Consider the following 15,099-nt stretch of genomic DNA (forward strand, 5'->3'; position numbering starts at 1 on the left):
ACTTCCCTCAAGAGACATCAAGATGGCATTACCAGATGCTTGAATCACCTCAACTGGCCTCTTTCAATGTGGAGGAGCAGCAGCTCTACGGAATAACTGAACTTCTCACCCTGTCTTAGGGAGAGTCCATGATCCTGGTCTTTCAGTCTCCGTCTAGAGTTTGTGACTGTCAGTGAGTGCAGGAACGTAGACCGAACAGCTCAGCTCCCTCTTCACCACAACAAACCGGCAGTGTTTGCAGTACTACGGAAGCGGCCCTGATCAGTCTGTGAATCTCACGCTCCATTCTTCTCTGACATTTAATGAAAACCACATTTTGTAACAAAACCAGTTGGACTGCATTATAATTAGATTAGGTGGAACTAGATTTGAATCTGGATCAGAATTAGATGGATGTTTTTCCATTCATAAAACCAAAACTTACAGCTTAACATATGATTTCAACCTCAGCTGCTGGAGGGCAAAATCCTAAAACAAGTTCATCACAGAGTAGATTTTGGGACACAAAACATCTTCTAAAGTGCACCTATGTTCAATTTGTCATTTCACTGAAATACTTCAGCACATACCTAAATGTATCACACACAATACTGGGGGGGGGGGGAGGCTGTACGTTTTTGCTACATGAAAAACCAGCAATTCTATGGTAATTTACACCAGCTTATAAAATATTTCTAAAAAATTTCAAAAACATGCATTCAGAAAAAGAAGCATACAGTGTTTATGCACAGTAGTTTTATATTTGTATCAACAAATGGCTCATGCATTGAACCAGATAACTATACAACCCTAGGTCAGAAAAAGTTGTTGGGATACATTAAAAATACAAAAGCATAAAAACTCCAACAATCGTTTTGGCATCTGTTTCATTACAAATAGCATGAAGTCTTGATGCTTCATGCTGCATTTCATAAGCTTGATTTAATTTGCCAAAACACATTTGTTCCTGCATTTTAGGTCTGCAACACATTACAAAAGATGTGAGACCAAGATAATTTGAGGCTTAAAACAAGGTTCTTTTTTCTTTCAAACATTAACTGAAAACAGTATTTGTTTCAAAAGCAGCATTAATTCAGGCAGAGAATACAATACCTTCAGATTGTCACTCATTTATCAGCAGCTAATTAATGACTTTTGGAAACTTTAATAGTGTTGCAAAACTTTAAAACTTCAATGTTCCAGATTCTTTTAGGAAGAAATTAATGCTCTGAAACAAATGCAAAGTAAGCATTCAGATGGTCTTTAACGAGAAGTACAATATCAGATTCTGTGATTGTATGGGTTTGGGATAGAGCGCCAGCCAAAGCTCATTTCCACGTTTGTGATGGTATGAAGAAAAGTCCAGCAAAGATTTTAGAGCAACATTTTCTACCTTAAATACATAGAGTAATCTTTTAAATTCTAACAAGTTAATGTAAAACCACACCCTGAAGTAGCCAAGACAGATACTGCAGACCACTACCCCTTGCCTTAACCAGCACGAGCTTCACTGATACCGAACGGTAGTTCTGGGTTTATTCAAACCTACATCATAAATGTCTGAAGTTACTTTGGTTTGTATTGATACAAAATACATTTGGAATATTGTATTTCCCCTGCTTCAAAATGTATTAATCAAACATACAGTTTGTATTCAGACAAACTGTACACAAAGAATGTCAGCAAATGTTTTAATTTGGAATATTTAGAAGGAGAAAATGTAAAACTTTAGAATACAGTACATTTTCACTAATTCACAGCCTCTATTTCCCCTAAGCCTGACAAAAACCTGTTACGTCACAGTGTGAACAAGTAAACAGATTAGCACGGGACTTTATGGACTCAGTTCAGCCGTCAGCTCTGACTGACAGATATTGTCAGCACTGATCACATCGTCGAGCAGATTTTGGGAGAGCTGGTTTCTGCGTTTGCCTTCTGCCGGATGGACTCTGAATAATTAACAAAAGCAACAAAAAAGTGATTACTCCAGCCATTGAGCAGACGAGAGGACACAAAAAAAACCCACAACCACACACAGTTGGTTTTTGCATAGAGCCTAACCACACCCTTACTTTTCAACTAATAACCTGAAAAATAAGTTCCAGCTCAACTCACCTGCCAAGTCAGTCCTGCAGATTTCCACCATGCCTTCGTAGAGACCTTTGATGGGGTTCTCTCCTGCCATCACCACTCCATGAAGCCAGATTAACAGCATGCGGTGGCCGTGCTCCTTGAAGCTTTTCACGCCTGTTCAAAATTAACAGGTGCAACAGTTACATTCAATTGTCAACGTCAATTAAAGGGGCAAGAACCTCGTGCTGGCTTCTTGTTACTCAAACACACAATCTTTAACCTTTTCTATATAAACAGTCTAAATCCTGCAACAGCACAGCTCACCTGTCCACTGCTGCTCTATAGCTCGAATGTGTGCGTCGCTGAAGCCCCAGTGTTGAGCCAGAAGCTTCCATTCTCCACGACAGAGGTGCTTGGTGGCCAGGCTCCACAGGACCGAGCGGAGGTGCTGGGTTTCAGGATCATGGTCCTGTTTGAAGCTCAGAGGTCTGCACACAGAGGATTCCTGTTTTCTGCCTGCGTCATCCTGAATTCAACATAGACAGCTGACTTTTAGATTAAAGTACAGTAGTCGCTCGTTTATCACAGGGGATCTGTACCCTGAAGCCCCGCGATACGTGAAAAACCGCAAAGTGGAGCACAGAATGTCTTGATTTCAGCTCTCTGCCTCCTCTGCTCTTTGCTACCTGCAAGCACTCTTGGCCACGCCCACTTCTCTGCTCAGCACTGAGAACAGCTGATCAGCTGCAGCAAGAAGTTTATCCTGCAGTGTGGGCTGCACAAATGCGCAGCAGGTGCTAAATAATTTAAAAATGATTTATTTTAAATAAAAATTTCATGCCGATCGTGCAGCTCATCCATCAATCAGCCAATTGTGTGTCATGTCCACTCTTATTTTGAAAAACCACGATAGAGCAAGTTCACTTTATAGGAAATACTGTAATGTTAAACCGTAATGTTCATGGCTCTAAATGTTCCTTGAAGTTCTTGCAGTCAGAATATAACTCTTGGGTTCATTGAGCTCAGTGAATCAACAGTGGACACATATTACTCTTAGTGCTTAGTGTATTTTTAGTTGTTCTTAGTTCATAGCTTAGATGTTATCATTGTTTCTCTTTTACATTTTTATTGTTGGATATAACTGGGACCCTGTGTACATAATTTTGCTCCACCCGCGAACGACAATAAAGAATCTCTGACTCTGATATTATGCTCTGTCAAATTATTAAAGCCATTTTATTATTTTATTGTGTTACAATCTAGAATTAAAGTGGTTATGTTTTGAGACCTACTTAGAGGACAAAAACATCCTACAGACAAGTCAGGGAACATTTTATGGAGAAGTACAGGTTAGTGTCAAATAATAAAAAAGTGGGGACCCTTATTATCTGATAGAGCAGCATTAAATTAATTTTTAAGAAACTAAAAGACAAACGCATCAAAGCGAAGCTGCCTAGAAGTGGTAGAAAACCAAAAACCAGAGAGCATACACTGAGGTAACATTGAGGCCAACAGTTGTACAAAACTCCACAACAGGGTGATGTGTAGGCCCAATGGACTGTGAGGAAGAGTGGAAGTGAAAAAGCCTTCTTCAAAAAAATAAATTAATAAAAAAAATCAGCATATTTGAAGTTCATCAGTAAGCCTTAGGCAGACTCCAGAGGTAAAAACACTACATGTGCAAAATCCCAATCTCATCATGGAACGGCACAGCGGAGGCAGTATAATGATGTGAACGTGTTTTTTAGTTTAATAGGAGAAGACAAAAGTTTATTGCTAATCTGTTAAATAACTGTCCTCCATTTGAATCTCTGTGACTCCGCCCACACTCACCTTCTCCCATTTATAAAATCGGTCAGCTTTGATGATCATGTCCACCAGGATGATGTGGTTCGCTCTTGCTGCAACTTCCAGACTCGTCTTCCCCTGCTGTGAAAATTAAGTCAGAAAAACACTTTATGTTGAACAAGCAGAAAAGTTGTGACAGAATTAAAAATAATAATCTTTATAGCAGAGAAAACTGAATGGCTGGATTTTAAATTAAACTCCTACAATATTGGAAGTGTTTTGTGTTTCTGCACTGGGACTTTAGAGACTTGTTGTGAACTGATTTGATCCAAAATTTAAAAAACCTTGTTTTGTAAAATGGCGACATCTAGTGGCCAAAATGGTAAAAAGCAGCTTGAACTCCAATCTGAAATGAATTAAAAAATAAATAAATAAATAAATAGTTGAAAACAAAACAACTGGACGTTCAGCCTTTCAGAACAACTAAGCTTTATAACTTGAATCCCACACTTCTTGTTTCTTTGAATTGAGGAAGCTCCTCGGATGAGAAGCGAAACGCTGAATTGTTTTGATACATGTGCTGGAGTTTCAGCTTGAAACAGCTCATCACAAGTCACAGGTAAAATTGGAGATGTGGTACCTTGTCAGTCAGATTGAGGTTAACGCCACAAATCAGCATCCTCTCAGCCAGGTCCTGCCAGCCGTTCTCTGCTGCGATGTGCAGTGCAGTCTGCTGCCTCTGTGAGCCACAACACACTCAGGGTTACTGACATGTTTCTTACTCACAGGGTTAGTTGGGATTTATTACAGGAGTTTTTGTTTCAGCCTTTCTGCTCTGTGTTGTAAATCAGCTCATACTCACACGGTCAGGCACATCCAGGTCACACTCAGCATCTACAAGCAGCCGAACAAGCTGTGAGTGGTTGTTGAACACAGCCAGGTGGAGCGCCGTCACATGTTGCTTTAGTCAAAACAAAATGCTGACGTTACAAGAGGCCATAACAAAACATACATGCCCCAATGGCTTCAAATTGTTTCTGTTTCCTCTAAATTATAAGCAATTTTAATATTGTGCTCTGTTTGTTCAGAATTTAGTAAACAGGTGCAATAAATGCTGTAAATCTGAACCTACAAAGGCATGTAATTTCACATTTTAGAAGCCACAACAGCTAAAACAGCCCCTTATTTTCAGGCACGCTCAGGAGCAGCTGAACAGCTATAAAGGTGTAAAGCTGCAGAGAAGTACAGCTGGACAAGAACACAAAGGGCTTTCTAAGAAAATAAAGAAATTATGATACGAGTACAGTAGTCCCTCATTTATCACTTGGGGTTCTGTTCTCAGCCCCCCCCCCCCCCCCCCACGATAAGTGAAAAACCACGAAGTAGGAACACAGTAGTCCCTTGCTACTTCATGGTTCGTTTATTGCGGACTTGCTCTATCGCAGTTTTTCAAAATAAAACTGGACATGACACACAATTGTCTGTTTGAAGAATGAGCCGCACGATCAGCATGGAAGTTTTATTTAAAATAAATTATTTTAAATTATTTAGCACCTACTGCATCTTTGTGCAGCCCACACTGCAGGATAGACTTCCTCCTACAGCTCCGCTGTGCAGAGCGAGGAAGTGGGCGTGGCCAAGAGTGCTTGCAGGTGGCAAAGAGCAGCAGAGGCAGGGAGCTGAGATCATGACATGCTGTGCTCTTTTACAGCGTTTAGAGCTTAGAAACATTGTTCAGAATATTGCAAGAGCGTGGGAAGGGTTTAAAACACCTTTATATATATATATATATTTAAATTTTTTTAAAAGTTTGTGATTTATATATAATATATATATATATATTTGTTGCACCGCCCTATAAGTCGCATCTGTCCAAATATGTCTAATAATTTTGAAAAATCTATTTATACGTCACTTCGCCGTATCACCGCTGACGTGACGCATTTGTTACGTGCCACAGTTGACAGCCCGGAAATGTGGGCCGGTGTTGTGCCTAAAATTGCTTTGTTGCTAAAATGACAGCCGCTCAGGAGGACTTTAACCAGATTAACACTTATAATAAATTATTTGTTTGCTCATCATTATAGTAAAGGTGTGTCTCAGTTGAATTATTCCTTAAAAAATGCACTTTAAGATAAGATCTTTATTGATCCTGCAGGAAATTATTGTGCCAGAGTTTCAGTACAAAGGAACGTAAACAAGACTCACAAGATATAAACATAACATAATATTAAAAAAAAATAAATAAATAGCAAGAGAATATAAAAGTGCCAACAATTAAGTTCTAAACAGGTGCAGACAGAAACATTAAAGTGTTTATTGTGGTGCATGATTCATTTTATTATCCTATGTGTAGAAAGGGGGAGGAGTTAAAAAGTTTGAAGGACTTCCTGTGGCGTTCTGTGGAGCACCTCGGTGGTCTCAGTCTACGACTGAAGGTGCTGCAGTAAGAGTCCTGGGTGTCATGCAGGGGGTGTGACGTGTCGTTCAGGATCTGGATCAGTTTCCTCAGCATCCTCTGCTCAGACACCTCTGTCAGAGACTGCAGGTCCACTCCCAGAACTGAACCAGCTCTCTTGATGAGTTTATCAAGTCTGTTGGCATCAGCTTTATTCACCCTGCTGCCCCAGCACACCACAGTGTAGAAGATGCTGGAGACCACTGAGTGGTAAAACATCTGCAGCATGGTCCTGCAGATGTTAAAGGACCTGAATCTCCTCAGAAGAAAAAGGCGACTCTGGCCTTTCTCATACAGGGCATTGGTGTTAGCTGTCCAGTCCAGTTTATTGTCTAAGTGGACCCCCAGATACTTGTAGCAGTCCACAGTGTCTACCTGTACCCTTGATGTTGATGGGGGGGGGGGGGGGGGTGATATTCTTCCTGTAGTCCACCTGCAGCTCTTTAGTTTTTCCAACGTTGAGTTGCAGTGGTTCTGTCCACCACACCTCTGTATTCAGCTTCCTGGTCACAAGTGATGCAGCCCACAATGGCAGAGTCATCAGAGAACTTCTGCAGATGCAGGATTGTGAGTTGTACCTGAAGTCTGAGGTGTAGAGGGTGAACAGAAAAGGTTAAAGGACCGTCCCCTGAGGAGCCCCTGTGCTGCTCAGTATAGTGTCCGAGGTGTTCTGCAGCCTCACATACTGTAGCCGACTTGTGAGGTAGTCTCCGATCCAGGTGACCAGTGAGTCGTTCACCTGCATGTCCCGGAGCTTACTGCAGAGTAGAGCAGGTCTTATGGTGTTAAAAACACTGGAAAAGTCAAAGACCATGACTCTTACTCTGCTGCCTGCCCTGTCCAGGTGCATGCAGGCTCTGTGCAGCAGGTAGATGATGGCGTCATCAACTCCAATGCGTGGCTGGTATGCAAACTGGAGGGGGTCCAGGTATGATTCCACCACAGATCTGACGTGCTTCAGGACCAGCCTCTCCAGCAACTTCGTGGCATGTGATGTCAATGTTAATGGTCAAAACATGGCGAAATGAAGCGGCTTTAACATTACAAGCCCACCCAGCCATAAATAATAAAAGAAACACCAGTTTATTTGTTTTTTTGTTTTGTTTTTTCATTTGAATCCTTCAAATTCTTTGTCCTCTGTGTCACTGGCAAAGAGTTCTGCTAACTCCTGAGGGAGATGAAGCGGTGCCTCGTCCTCCTCTTCCTCCCCGGGGCTGTCAGAGTCCTCAGCTCCAGCTGATATTCCAGCCTTCCTGAACCCCGACTGGATCGTCTCTTTGCTCACTGAGGTCCACGCTTTGTCAATCCAGCCGAGGACCTGTTGGAATGTGGCGTGGTGCATCCGATCGGTGGCAGTGAAGCTGTGCTCTCCGCTCACCATCCACTCCTCTCACAGGCGACGCAGGGCAGCTTTAAAGTTCCGGTTAACAGAGATGTCAAGAGGCTGGAGGATTTTTGTAAACCTTCCAGGGATAATGGCAGGTAAGAAGTTACAAGTTTTTGTTTTGTCTTTAAACTGGGGCGTAATGTGTGTGCGCATACTGTCCATGATGAGCAGAGATTTGTGTGTCTTAAAAAATCTGTCGGGCCGTTTGGTGTAACATCTGGACTGTCACACACCCATCATCGCCTGGTCCATCCACTCCTTCTGATTTATGGCCACCGGTACGCGGTAGGGGAACTTCTCCTTTGGCATTGTTTTTCTTTTAAATATTACCATGGGTGGCAGCTTGGATCCATCACCGCAGCACGCCAGCACCACAGTGAAATGGGACTTCTCGTGCCCCGTGGTGAGGATGTTCACTGATTTCTCTCCTTTCTCCGCCACACTCCGTCGCATGGGAATGTTGAAAGTCAACAGAACTTCGTCCATATTGATCAGGTGGTCAGGAGAGATGTTGTGCTCGTCTACCTGCCTCTTCACAAAGGCGCGGAAACTCTCCACTTTCTCTGTGAAGTCCACAGGCAGCTTCTGGCACAAGGTCGTCTGCGCTGTGACGGACAGATGGTGCCGACGCATGAAGCGGAAACACCAGGACGGTCCTCCAATGAACTCAACGATGTCTATCTCCTTAGCTACAGCCATCGCATGGAGACCGAGCTGCACCATCGACAGCCCTCTGCCAGCGGCACGTTTCTGCACCACCCAAGTCTTCACCCTCTCCTCCATAGCTGGCCATCTCGCCTTGCACCCACGAGTCGCCCTCTTAGATCTTTTCAGGGCCGTTAACGTGACCGCTGCCTTCCTTCAATTCCGAGCCAACTTCTCAATCAACCCGAAGTGGTGATCAGCTGCCAGGTTTCCATGTTCGGCAGCGGACTTTATAACCTGCAGCTTGAAATCTGCAGAGAAGGACTTCCTCTTTAGTGGCATTTTTTTCTGTTTGATAAATAATATTTGATGACTGAACCAGTATGTTGTCTCTCTTCTCTCTCCAAATTAAATGAGTGACGTTTTTGGTGGGCTGGCAGGGTTTTAGTGGGTTTTGGAGCCTACCGGTAGTTGTCAGAAGCCTAGAGCGCCCTCTAGCACCTCTAGTGGCCAAAAAAGATAGTGTTCATGTCAGAAGGAAGGAGAACGGTCATGACTCAGTCAAAAATTGGGTTATTAATATGAGGAAAAATCCATAAGTCGCTTTGCCATATAAGTCACAGGGTATACAAATTAGGCAAAAAGGTGCAACTTATCCGCTGGAAAATACGGTACTTGTACTACTATTCCTACTTTGTGATTTTTCACTTATCGCGGGGCTTCAGGATACGGATCCCCCGCAATAAACGTGGGACTATTGTAGTAGTACAAGTAGTAAGTAGTAGTTTATTTTAGTATTTATATATACAGTATATTAAGGCATTTTAAACCCTTCCCACACTCTTGCAATATTCTAAACAATGTGTCTAAACTCTAAACGCTCTGTGACTTGGCGCTATATAAATAAACTGAATTGAATTAAGAGAGCACAGCATGTCATGATCTCCGCTCTCTGCCACCTGCCAACGCTTTCGGCCACGCCCACTTCTCCACAGCAGAGCGGAGATCATGACATGCTGCAGGAGGGAGCTTCACCCTGCACCTGTGGGCTGCACACAGGTGCAGCAGGTGCTAAATAATTTTAAATAATTCATAAAAAAAAAAAGTCAATGCCGATTGTGCAGCTCATCCATCAATCAGCCAATTGTGTGTCATGTACAATCTTACTTTGAAAAACCATAAAAGAGCAAGTCCGCAAAAGTTGAACCGTGAAGTAGTGAGGGACTACTGTATACATAAATCTGAATATTTACATGACAGTTTAGGGTACCCTCAGAAGATGAACAATGGAGGAACCATGTACACAGAGTGTATTGTGTAATTCAGCTGAGTGAAGACAAAAGAGTGGGTGCTCTGATCCGACTGTCATGCAAGCTCAGCCAATTTATCTTTGAGGTCTGTGGATTGATATACGGAACCAAGAAGCCTATATCCAAAGAGGGGTTCTCAGAGATGCTACAGTTCAGAAGAAGATTAACAGCTCCTGTGTGGCAATGTTTAAAAATATCTGGGGGCCTTCTAGTCTGAATTCTGTTAATTTTCTTTGTTCATATGTGATTAATGCTTTGTAAAATATGTCCACAATTTCAAAATGCTATGAAGCATAATAACATCTACAACAAATTAAAACTATTTTTCAGAAAAACAGCTTACATTGTCTAGAGCATTGATATTGATTCTAGCCTCCAGCAGCAAGTGGGCCACTCTGTCGAAGCCATGCTGGGCAACAAAATGTAGAGCGCTCATGTTCCTCTGCACACAAAAAAAAATGGTCAAAGAAGTAAACAACTCTGCCACCTCGCAGGTTTTTAGCCAAATAGAAGCAGTTTGAATGAGCAGACATACATTAGTTTGTGCATTTACATCCCAGCCAGACTCCAGCAGCAGTTTCACACAATCAAGGTGACCTCCATCAGCAGCCAGGTGTAAAGCTGTCGCTCCATCCTAAAACATGGCACAAGCTTTTAACAGAGGTCCACAAAATCATTAGATTTTATTCAGACAGTAGACATGGCCACACTTTAGTCACACAGTCACAGCACATGCCTTTGGACTTTTTGCAGCTTTTCATGAGTCCAACTGCTGCAGATGATGTGATGTGTGTATTATGGGGTGGGGGTGAGGCACATTTGGTAAAATCAATAAAACACAGCCGCCCTCTTGCTTGATTTGTTGATTTTGCTCTAAGCAGGTATGCAGCAAAAAACGTAAAAGTCAAGAAGGACAATCCCTGTGTTTCTGACTGAGGAGTCAGACTTCTGGCAGCATTAAAAAAACTCCATGTTTTCCCTTAAACACTGTCAGGAACTAGTTGAAGTGACTAAATGTAATTGATCAAATTAAGGTGTCCCCCACCTCTCACAAACTGACTGATGGATATGAGCACCAGTGATTCAAACAGGAAGAAGATAATGGATGACTTACTATATTCCTCTCATCCACATTAGCTCCCACCTCGAGGATCCTCTGCAGGACTTGGGTGTGCCCCCCCTTTGCAGCTAGATGCATGGCAGTGTTCTCCGCCTGTGGTGTAGCCACAACAACACAGACCAAGATATGACAACCAAAAGTCAGTTTTTAGTCAGCTTCCTGTACTGCATGTGGGAGGTGTTATTTTTGCTCAGATGCAAAAAAAAAATTATATATAAAAAAATACAAGTGCAGCTGCAAGGCAACTTTTAAAAGACTCAGCAGAGAGATGAGGCCTTGAAGGTCAACACGCACCAACCACAAGGACACCGACAGACTGACTCCATATGATCTGTGCAACACTGAGCAAACGAAAAAAGAATGTCTCCGAAATGTCAGCACTTGTCATTTTTTTGTTGAATATTTGCATGTAGCTAATAAAACAAAGACGTGAACAAACTTGGGTGTGCTTTCTGCTGTCTGATTAAAAAAACATGTCAAGACAAATATTTACCAAAAGCACATGGAACAAAACGTGGATGTTAATAGTGTGAAGGTAGTCACATTAGTTTTTTAATCTGACTGACCATTTGTTTGCTGAGGACAAGATTCCAGTTTGACCTGAAAGTGAGTAGAAAACTACCTGAACTTCTAGTACTTAGGCTCTACTCGTGGCCAAAAGTTTAGAGAATGGCACAAATTTTGGTTTTCACAAAATTTGCAGCCTCAGTTTTCATGGTGGCAATTTGTATTAACTCTGGATTATGAAGAGTGATCTGATGAATTGTAACAATGCTGCTTGTAGGATAACACTGCAATCAACAGTTTATCAAATCATCAAGTACTGGTGACCCACATCTTTAACCTGTATATAAGACAAAACTCCATCCCAAACGCTTGGAAAACAGCCTTTGTTCTTCCTTTGTTGAAGGGAGGAGACCCCACCTCACTGAACAACTATCGACCAATCTCTAAACTCTGCATTTTAGCAAAGGTTCTAGAAAAACTGATAAACTCTCAAATCAAAAATTACCTGGACTCATTTAACATCTTACCTCCACATCAATCTGGTTTCAGGAAACAACACAGCACAACCACTGCTTCACTGAAGGTTCTTAATGACGTTGTTGAAGCACTGGATGCTAAGGATTATTGTGCTGCACTTTTCTTAGACCTGTCTAAAGTTTTTGACACTGTGGATCATAACATCTTGTGTCATAAGCTCTCAGAAATTAGTTTCTCAGAACACACCATTGGTTGATTCTCTAACTATCTTTCAGATCGAAGGCAATGTGTTCAACATAATGGTACTTCCTCCAGTTATTTAACAGTCAACAATGGTGGTCCACAAGGCTCAGTCTTAGGACCCACCCTCTTTATAATCTACATAGGTAATGTAGGTCAAAACATCCCTGATACATCCATACATTTCTATGCTGATGACACAGTTGTTTATTGTCGAGCTAAAACTGTTGAAAAAGCTTTCCAGCTTTTGCAATCCACCTATGACATCATCCAGTCAGACTTGCTCCGTCTCAAACTTGTCCTAAATGCCAATAAAACCAAAGGGATGCTTTTTTTTTTCAAACAGGAAGTTGGTCCCAGCAGTTCTTCCTCAGATTTTAACCTCAAATGGTGTCCCTATTGAGTTTGTTGATTCCTATAAATATTTGGGTATCTTGGTTGACTCGCATCTCTCTTTTAAGCTTCACGTGGAAAACGTAATAAGGAAACTGAAAGTTAAACTGGGTTTCTTTTTCAGAAACAGATCCTGTTTAACTCTGAATGCTAGGAAACACCTTGTATCTGTGACCTTCCTTCCCTCCATTGATTACGGTGACATTATTTACATGAACGCTCCTACAAGAACCCTGCAGATGTTGGATGCTGTCTATCATGGTGCACTAAGATTCATAACTGGCTGTGATTATCGTACCCACCACTGCACCCTGTATTCACTGGTTAACTGGACATCATTAACTTCACGCAGACTCTCTCACTGGTACAGTTTCATCTTTAAATCACTTCTTGGTCTGTTGCCTTCATACATCTCCTCCTACATGTCTCTGCGTGAGTGCAGCTACAGCGTACGCTCTCAGGACGTTATTACCTGCAGTGTTCCCTCAGTGAGGACTGAACTTGGCAAAAAGGCCTTCTCCTACTCCGCTCCTGTTTCCTGGAATATCTTACAAAAAGACCTGAAGCTCTCGACTTTGATCTCTCTAAGTGGCTTTAAACATCTGTTGGACTCCTGGCAGGGACCAATGCAGACATGTTCCTGTTTTTAGTTTTCTATATCGCCTTATAATTTAGCTGTTTTTTGCTACTACTACTCTTGATTGTCCTTTTGGTTGCTATTTTGTTTTGATTTGTAAAAAAAAAGAGACACTTAAATTTGTATGCCTATTTTATGATTGTCTATTGTTGTCGTTGTTGTCCACTGTTGTCATCACTCTTTGTCTCTCTTGTAAATGAGTCCCCGAGGCTCAATGGGATTAACCAGTCTAAAGGTTGAATGAAAAAAAGAACCTCATGGAGACTGGTTCAGTTGCAGTGAAGAACGCTTCAGGGTGCCCAAGAAAGTCAAGCAAGTGTCAGGACCGTCTCTTAAAGGATTCAGCTACGAGATCGAGTCACCACCAGTGCAGAGTTTGCTCAGGAATAGCAGAGGGCAGATGTGAGTAACACACAGTGAGAAGAAGGCTTTTGGAGGATGGCTTGGTGTCAAGAAGAGCAGCAAAGATGCCACTTCTCTGTAACACAAACATCAAGGACAAACCGATGCTCTGTAGGAAGTATAGGGATTGGACTGCAGAGGACAGGGGTAATGAAGCCCCCTTCCCTTCTGTTTGGGACATCTGGAAAAATGACTGGCCAGAGAAGAAAAGTTGAGCGCTACCATGAGTCCTGTGAAGCCTCCTGCAACCATGCATGTGTGGTATTGCTTCACAATCAGGGGAGTGGTTTAGTGGTTTTGCTCAAAATGTATTACCTAAAGAGGAGCTCCCTGTTCATCACTGGAGGAGACCTACTTTACATGAAGTGGGTGTTCATTTTTATGGCAAACACTATTTTCAGGAGAGAAGTTGCAGATGTGATTGTGTGTGTGCTCCTACCTTGTCCTTCAAAGCATGCTTGCAACCTGCTCCAATAAGAAACTCCACCGCCTCCAGCTGTCCGTGTTCAGCAGCAAGGTGTAGTGCCGTCTTCTCTAACTGCTTAGAGACACAACAGCAGATTACACACAGGTGCCACTGCTCTCACACACTCATAACTGACTCATGTCTAATTTTATTTAAGGCAGCGTTGATTGTATTGGGATAAAACAGCATCACCTTATCAACGCTATCCAAGCTGATCTCCTCCAGGTTCTCCACAATGAACTCCAACACTTTAGTGTGGCCTCTCTGTGCAGCACAGTGCAGCACACTCAGTCCATTCTAACACACACACACACACACACACAATTAGCCTGACATTAACCACCGATCTGATAAAAATCATAGAGCTCTTACTATATTTTCACAGCTGGCTTTGGCTCCACAGGAAACCAGGATCTGCAGGATCTTCAGGTGACCAAACCAGGAGGCCAAAAGCAGAGCGTTCATGCCAAACTATGGGCAAATATTTACAATGAGATTCTGTTACACAGAGAAGAAACTGATCGCAGCAGTGCACAAAGCAGAATATCCAGTTTTTCAGCTGTGGGTTAGAAAAGTGACTGAGATAATGTGAATTTGTCACCAGCAGCCACAGCTTTATTTATCTTTTTATTTATTGTAATTATTTATGTTTGAATACAAGACATTTTAAAATATGTTATGGTACAGTAGGAGGCCATTTCTGTTTTTCACAGTATATTTCTGAGTGGCTGAAGTTTCAGCAAGCTCATTTTTTTTAATTTAGATTAACATTGTGTCCAAATCTTTAAGCTTCATAGGAAAAAGGTGCATCACAGCACCAGCTTACAGTTAACCAAGACGAGTCTCCAGTTGTATTTTTTCAGAAAGCCTAAAGAGGGACTGGCTCTGCAGCCACTTTGCTGCAAAGACCACTATTTTGTGAAAGTGCCTAAAATTATATACAGTATTACTCATTCAGAGCATCTTGTTTTGGAATATTTTCTGTTGTGTCAGTCAAATATTTCCATTTCTGTTTTAATGAATTTTTAAATAAGTGGATGCACATCTGTAACGAATTACTTTTTGGAGTCAATCCAAATCAAGATGGCTGCCACAGCTGATTGAGCTTAGCAAAAACAAAAATGGCTACAACTTAGGTGGTTTCATAGATCTTATTCTTCTTTCAGCTCAGACCTGGACTCCAGAAGAATTTAGCTTGGGGGGGCTGAGGAATATTT

At 42.0% G+C, this 15,099-nt stretch overlaps 1 protein-coding gene across 1 annotated transcript in view; it reads right to left on the reverse strand.

Annotated features, from left to right (window-relative positions):
- Positions 1-1,596: 1,596 nt before the first annotated feature.
- The window catches only part of ankdd1a (ankyrin repeat and death domain containing 1A), a 19,999-nt gene continuing 6,496 nt past the window's right edge, over positions 1,597-15,099 (reverse strand). Inside the window, exons 4-16 of the mRNA XM_037697653.1 lie at positions 14,255-14,353; positions 14,075-14,179; positions 13,856-13,954; positions 10,755-10,853; positions 10,176-10,274; positions 9,984-10,082; positions 5,272-5,274; positions 4,703-4,801; positions 4,481-4,579; positions 3,886-3,981; positions 2,377-2,578; positions 2,095-2,226; positions 1,597-1,928 (exon numbers count right to left, since the gene is read on the reverse strand). Of these exons, the coding sequence (XP_037553581.1) occupies positions 1,867-1,928; positions 2,095-2,226; positions 2,377-2,578; positions 3,886-3,981; positions 4,481-4,579; positions 4,703-4,801; positions 5,272-5,274; positions 9,984-10,082; positions 10,176-10,274; positions 10,755-10,853; positions 13,856-13,954; positions 14,075-14,179; positions 14,255-14,353 (1,293 nt within the window). The 3' untranslated portion in view covers positions 1,597-1,866. The remainder of the gene's footprint in view (positions 1,929-2,094; positions 2,227-2,376; positions 2,579-3,885; positions 3,982-4,480; positions 4,580-4,702; positions 4,802-5,271; positions 5,275-9,983; positions 10,083-10,175; positions 10,275-10,754; positions 10,854-13,855; positions 13,955-14,074; positions 14,180-14,254; positions 14,354-15,099) is intronic.

Source organism: Nematolebias whitei, chromosome 2, assembly GCF_014905685.2.
Source record: "Nematolebias whitei isolate Nwh7 chromosome 2, NemWhi1, whole genome shotgun sequence".
NCBI classification, from domain to species: Eukaryota; Metazoa; Chordata; class Actinopteri; order Cyprinodontiformes; family Rivulidae; genus Nematolebias; species Nematolebias whitei.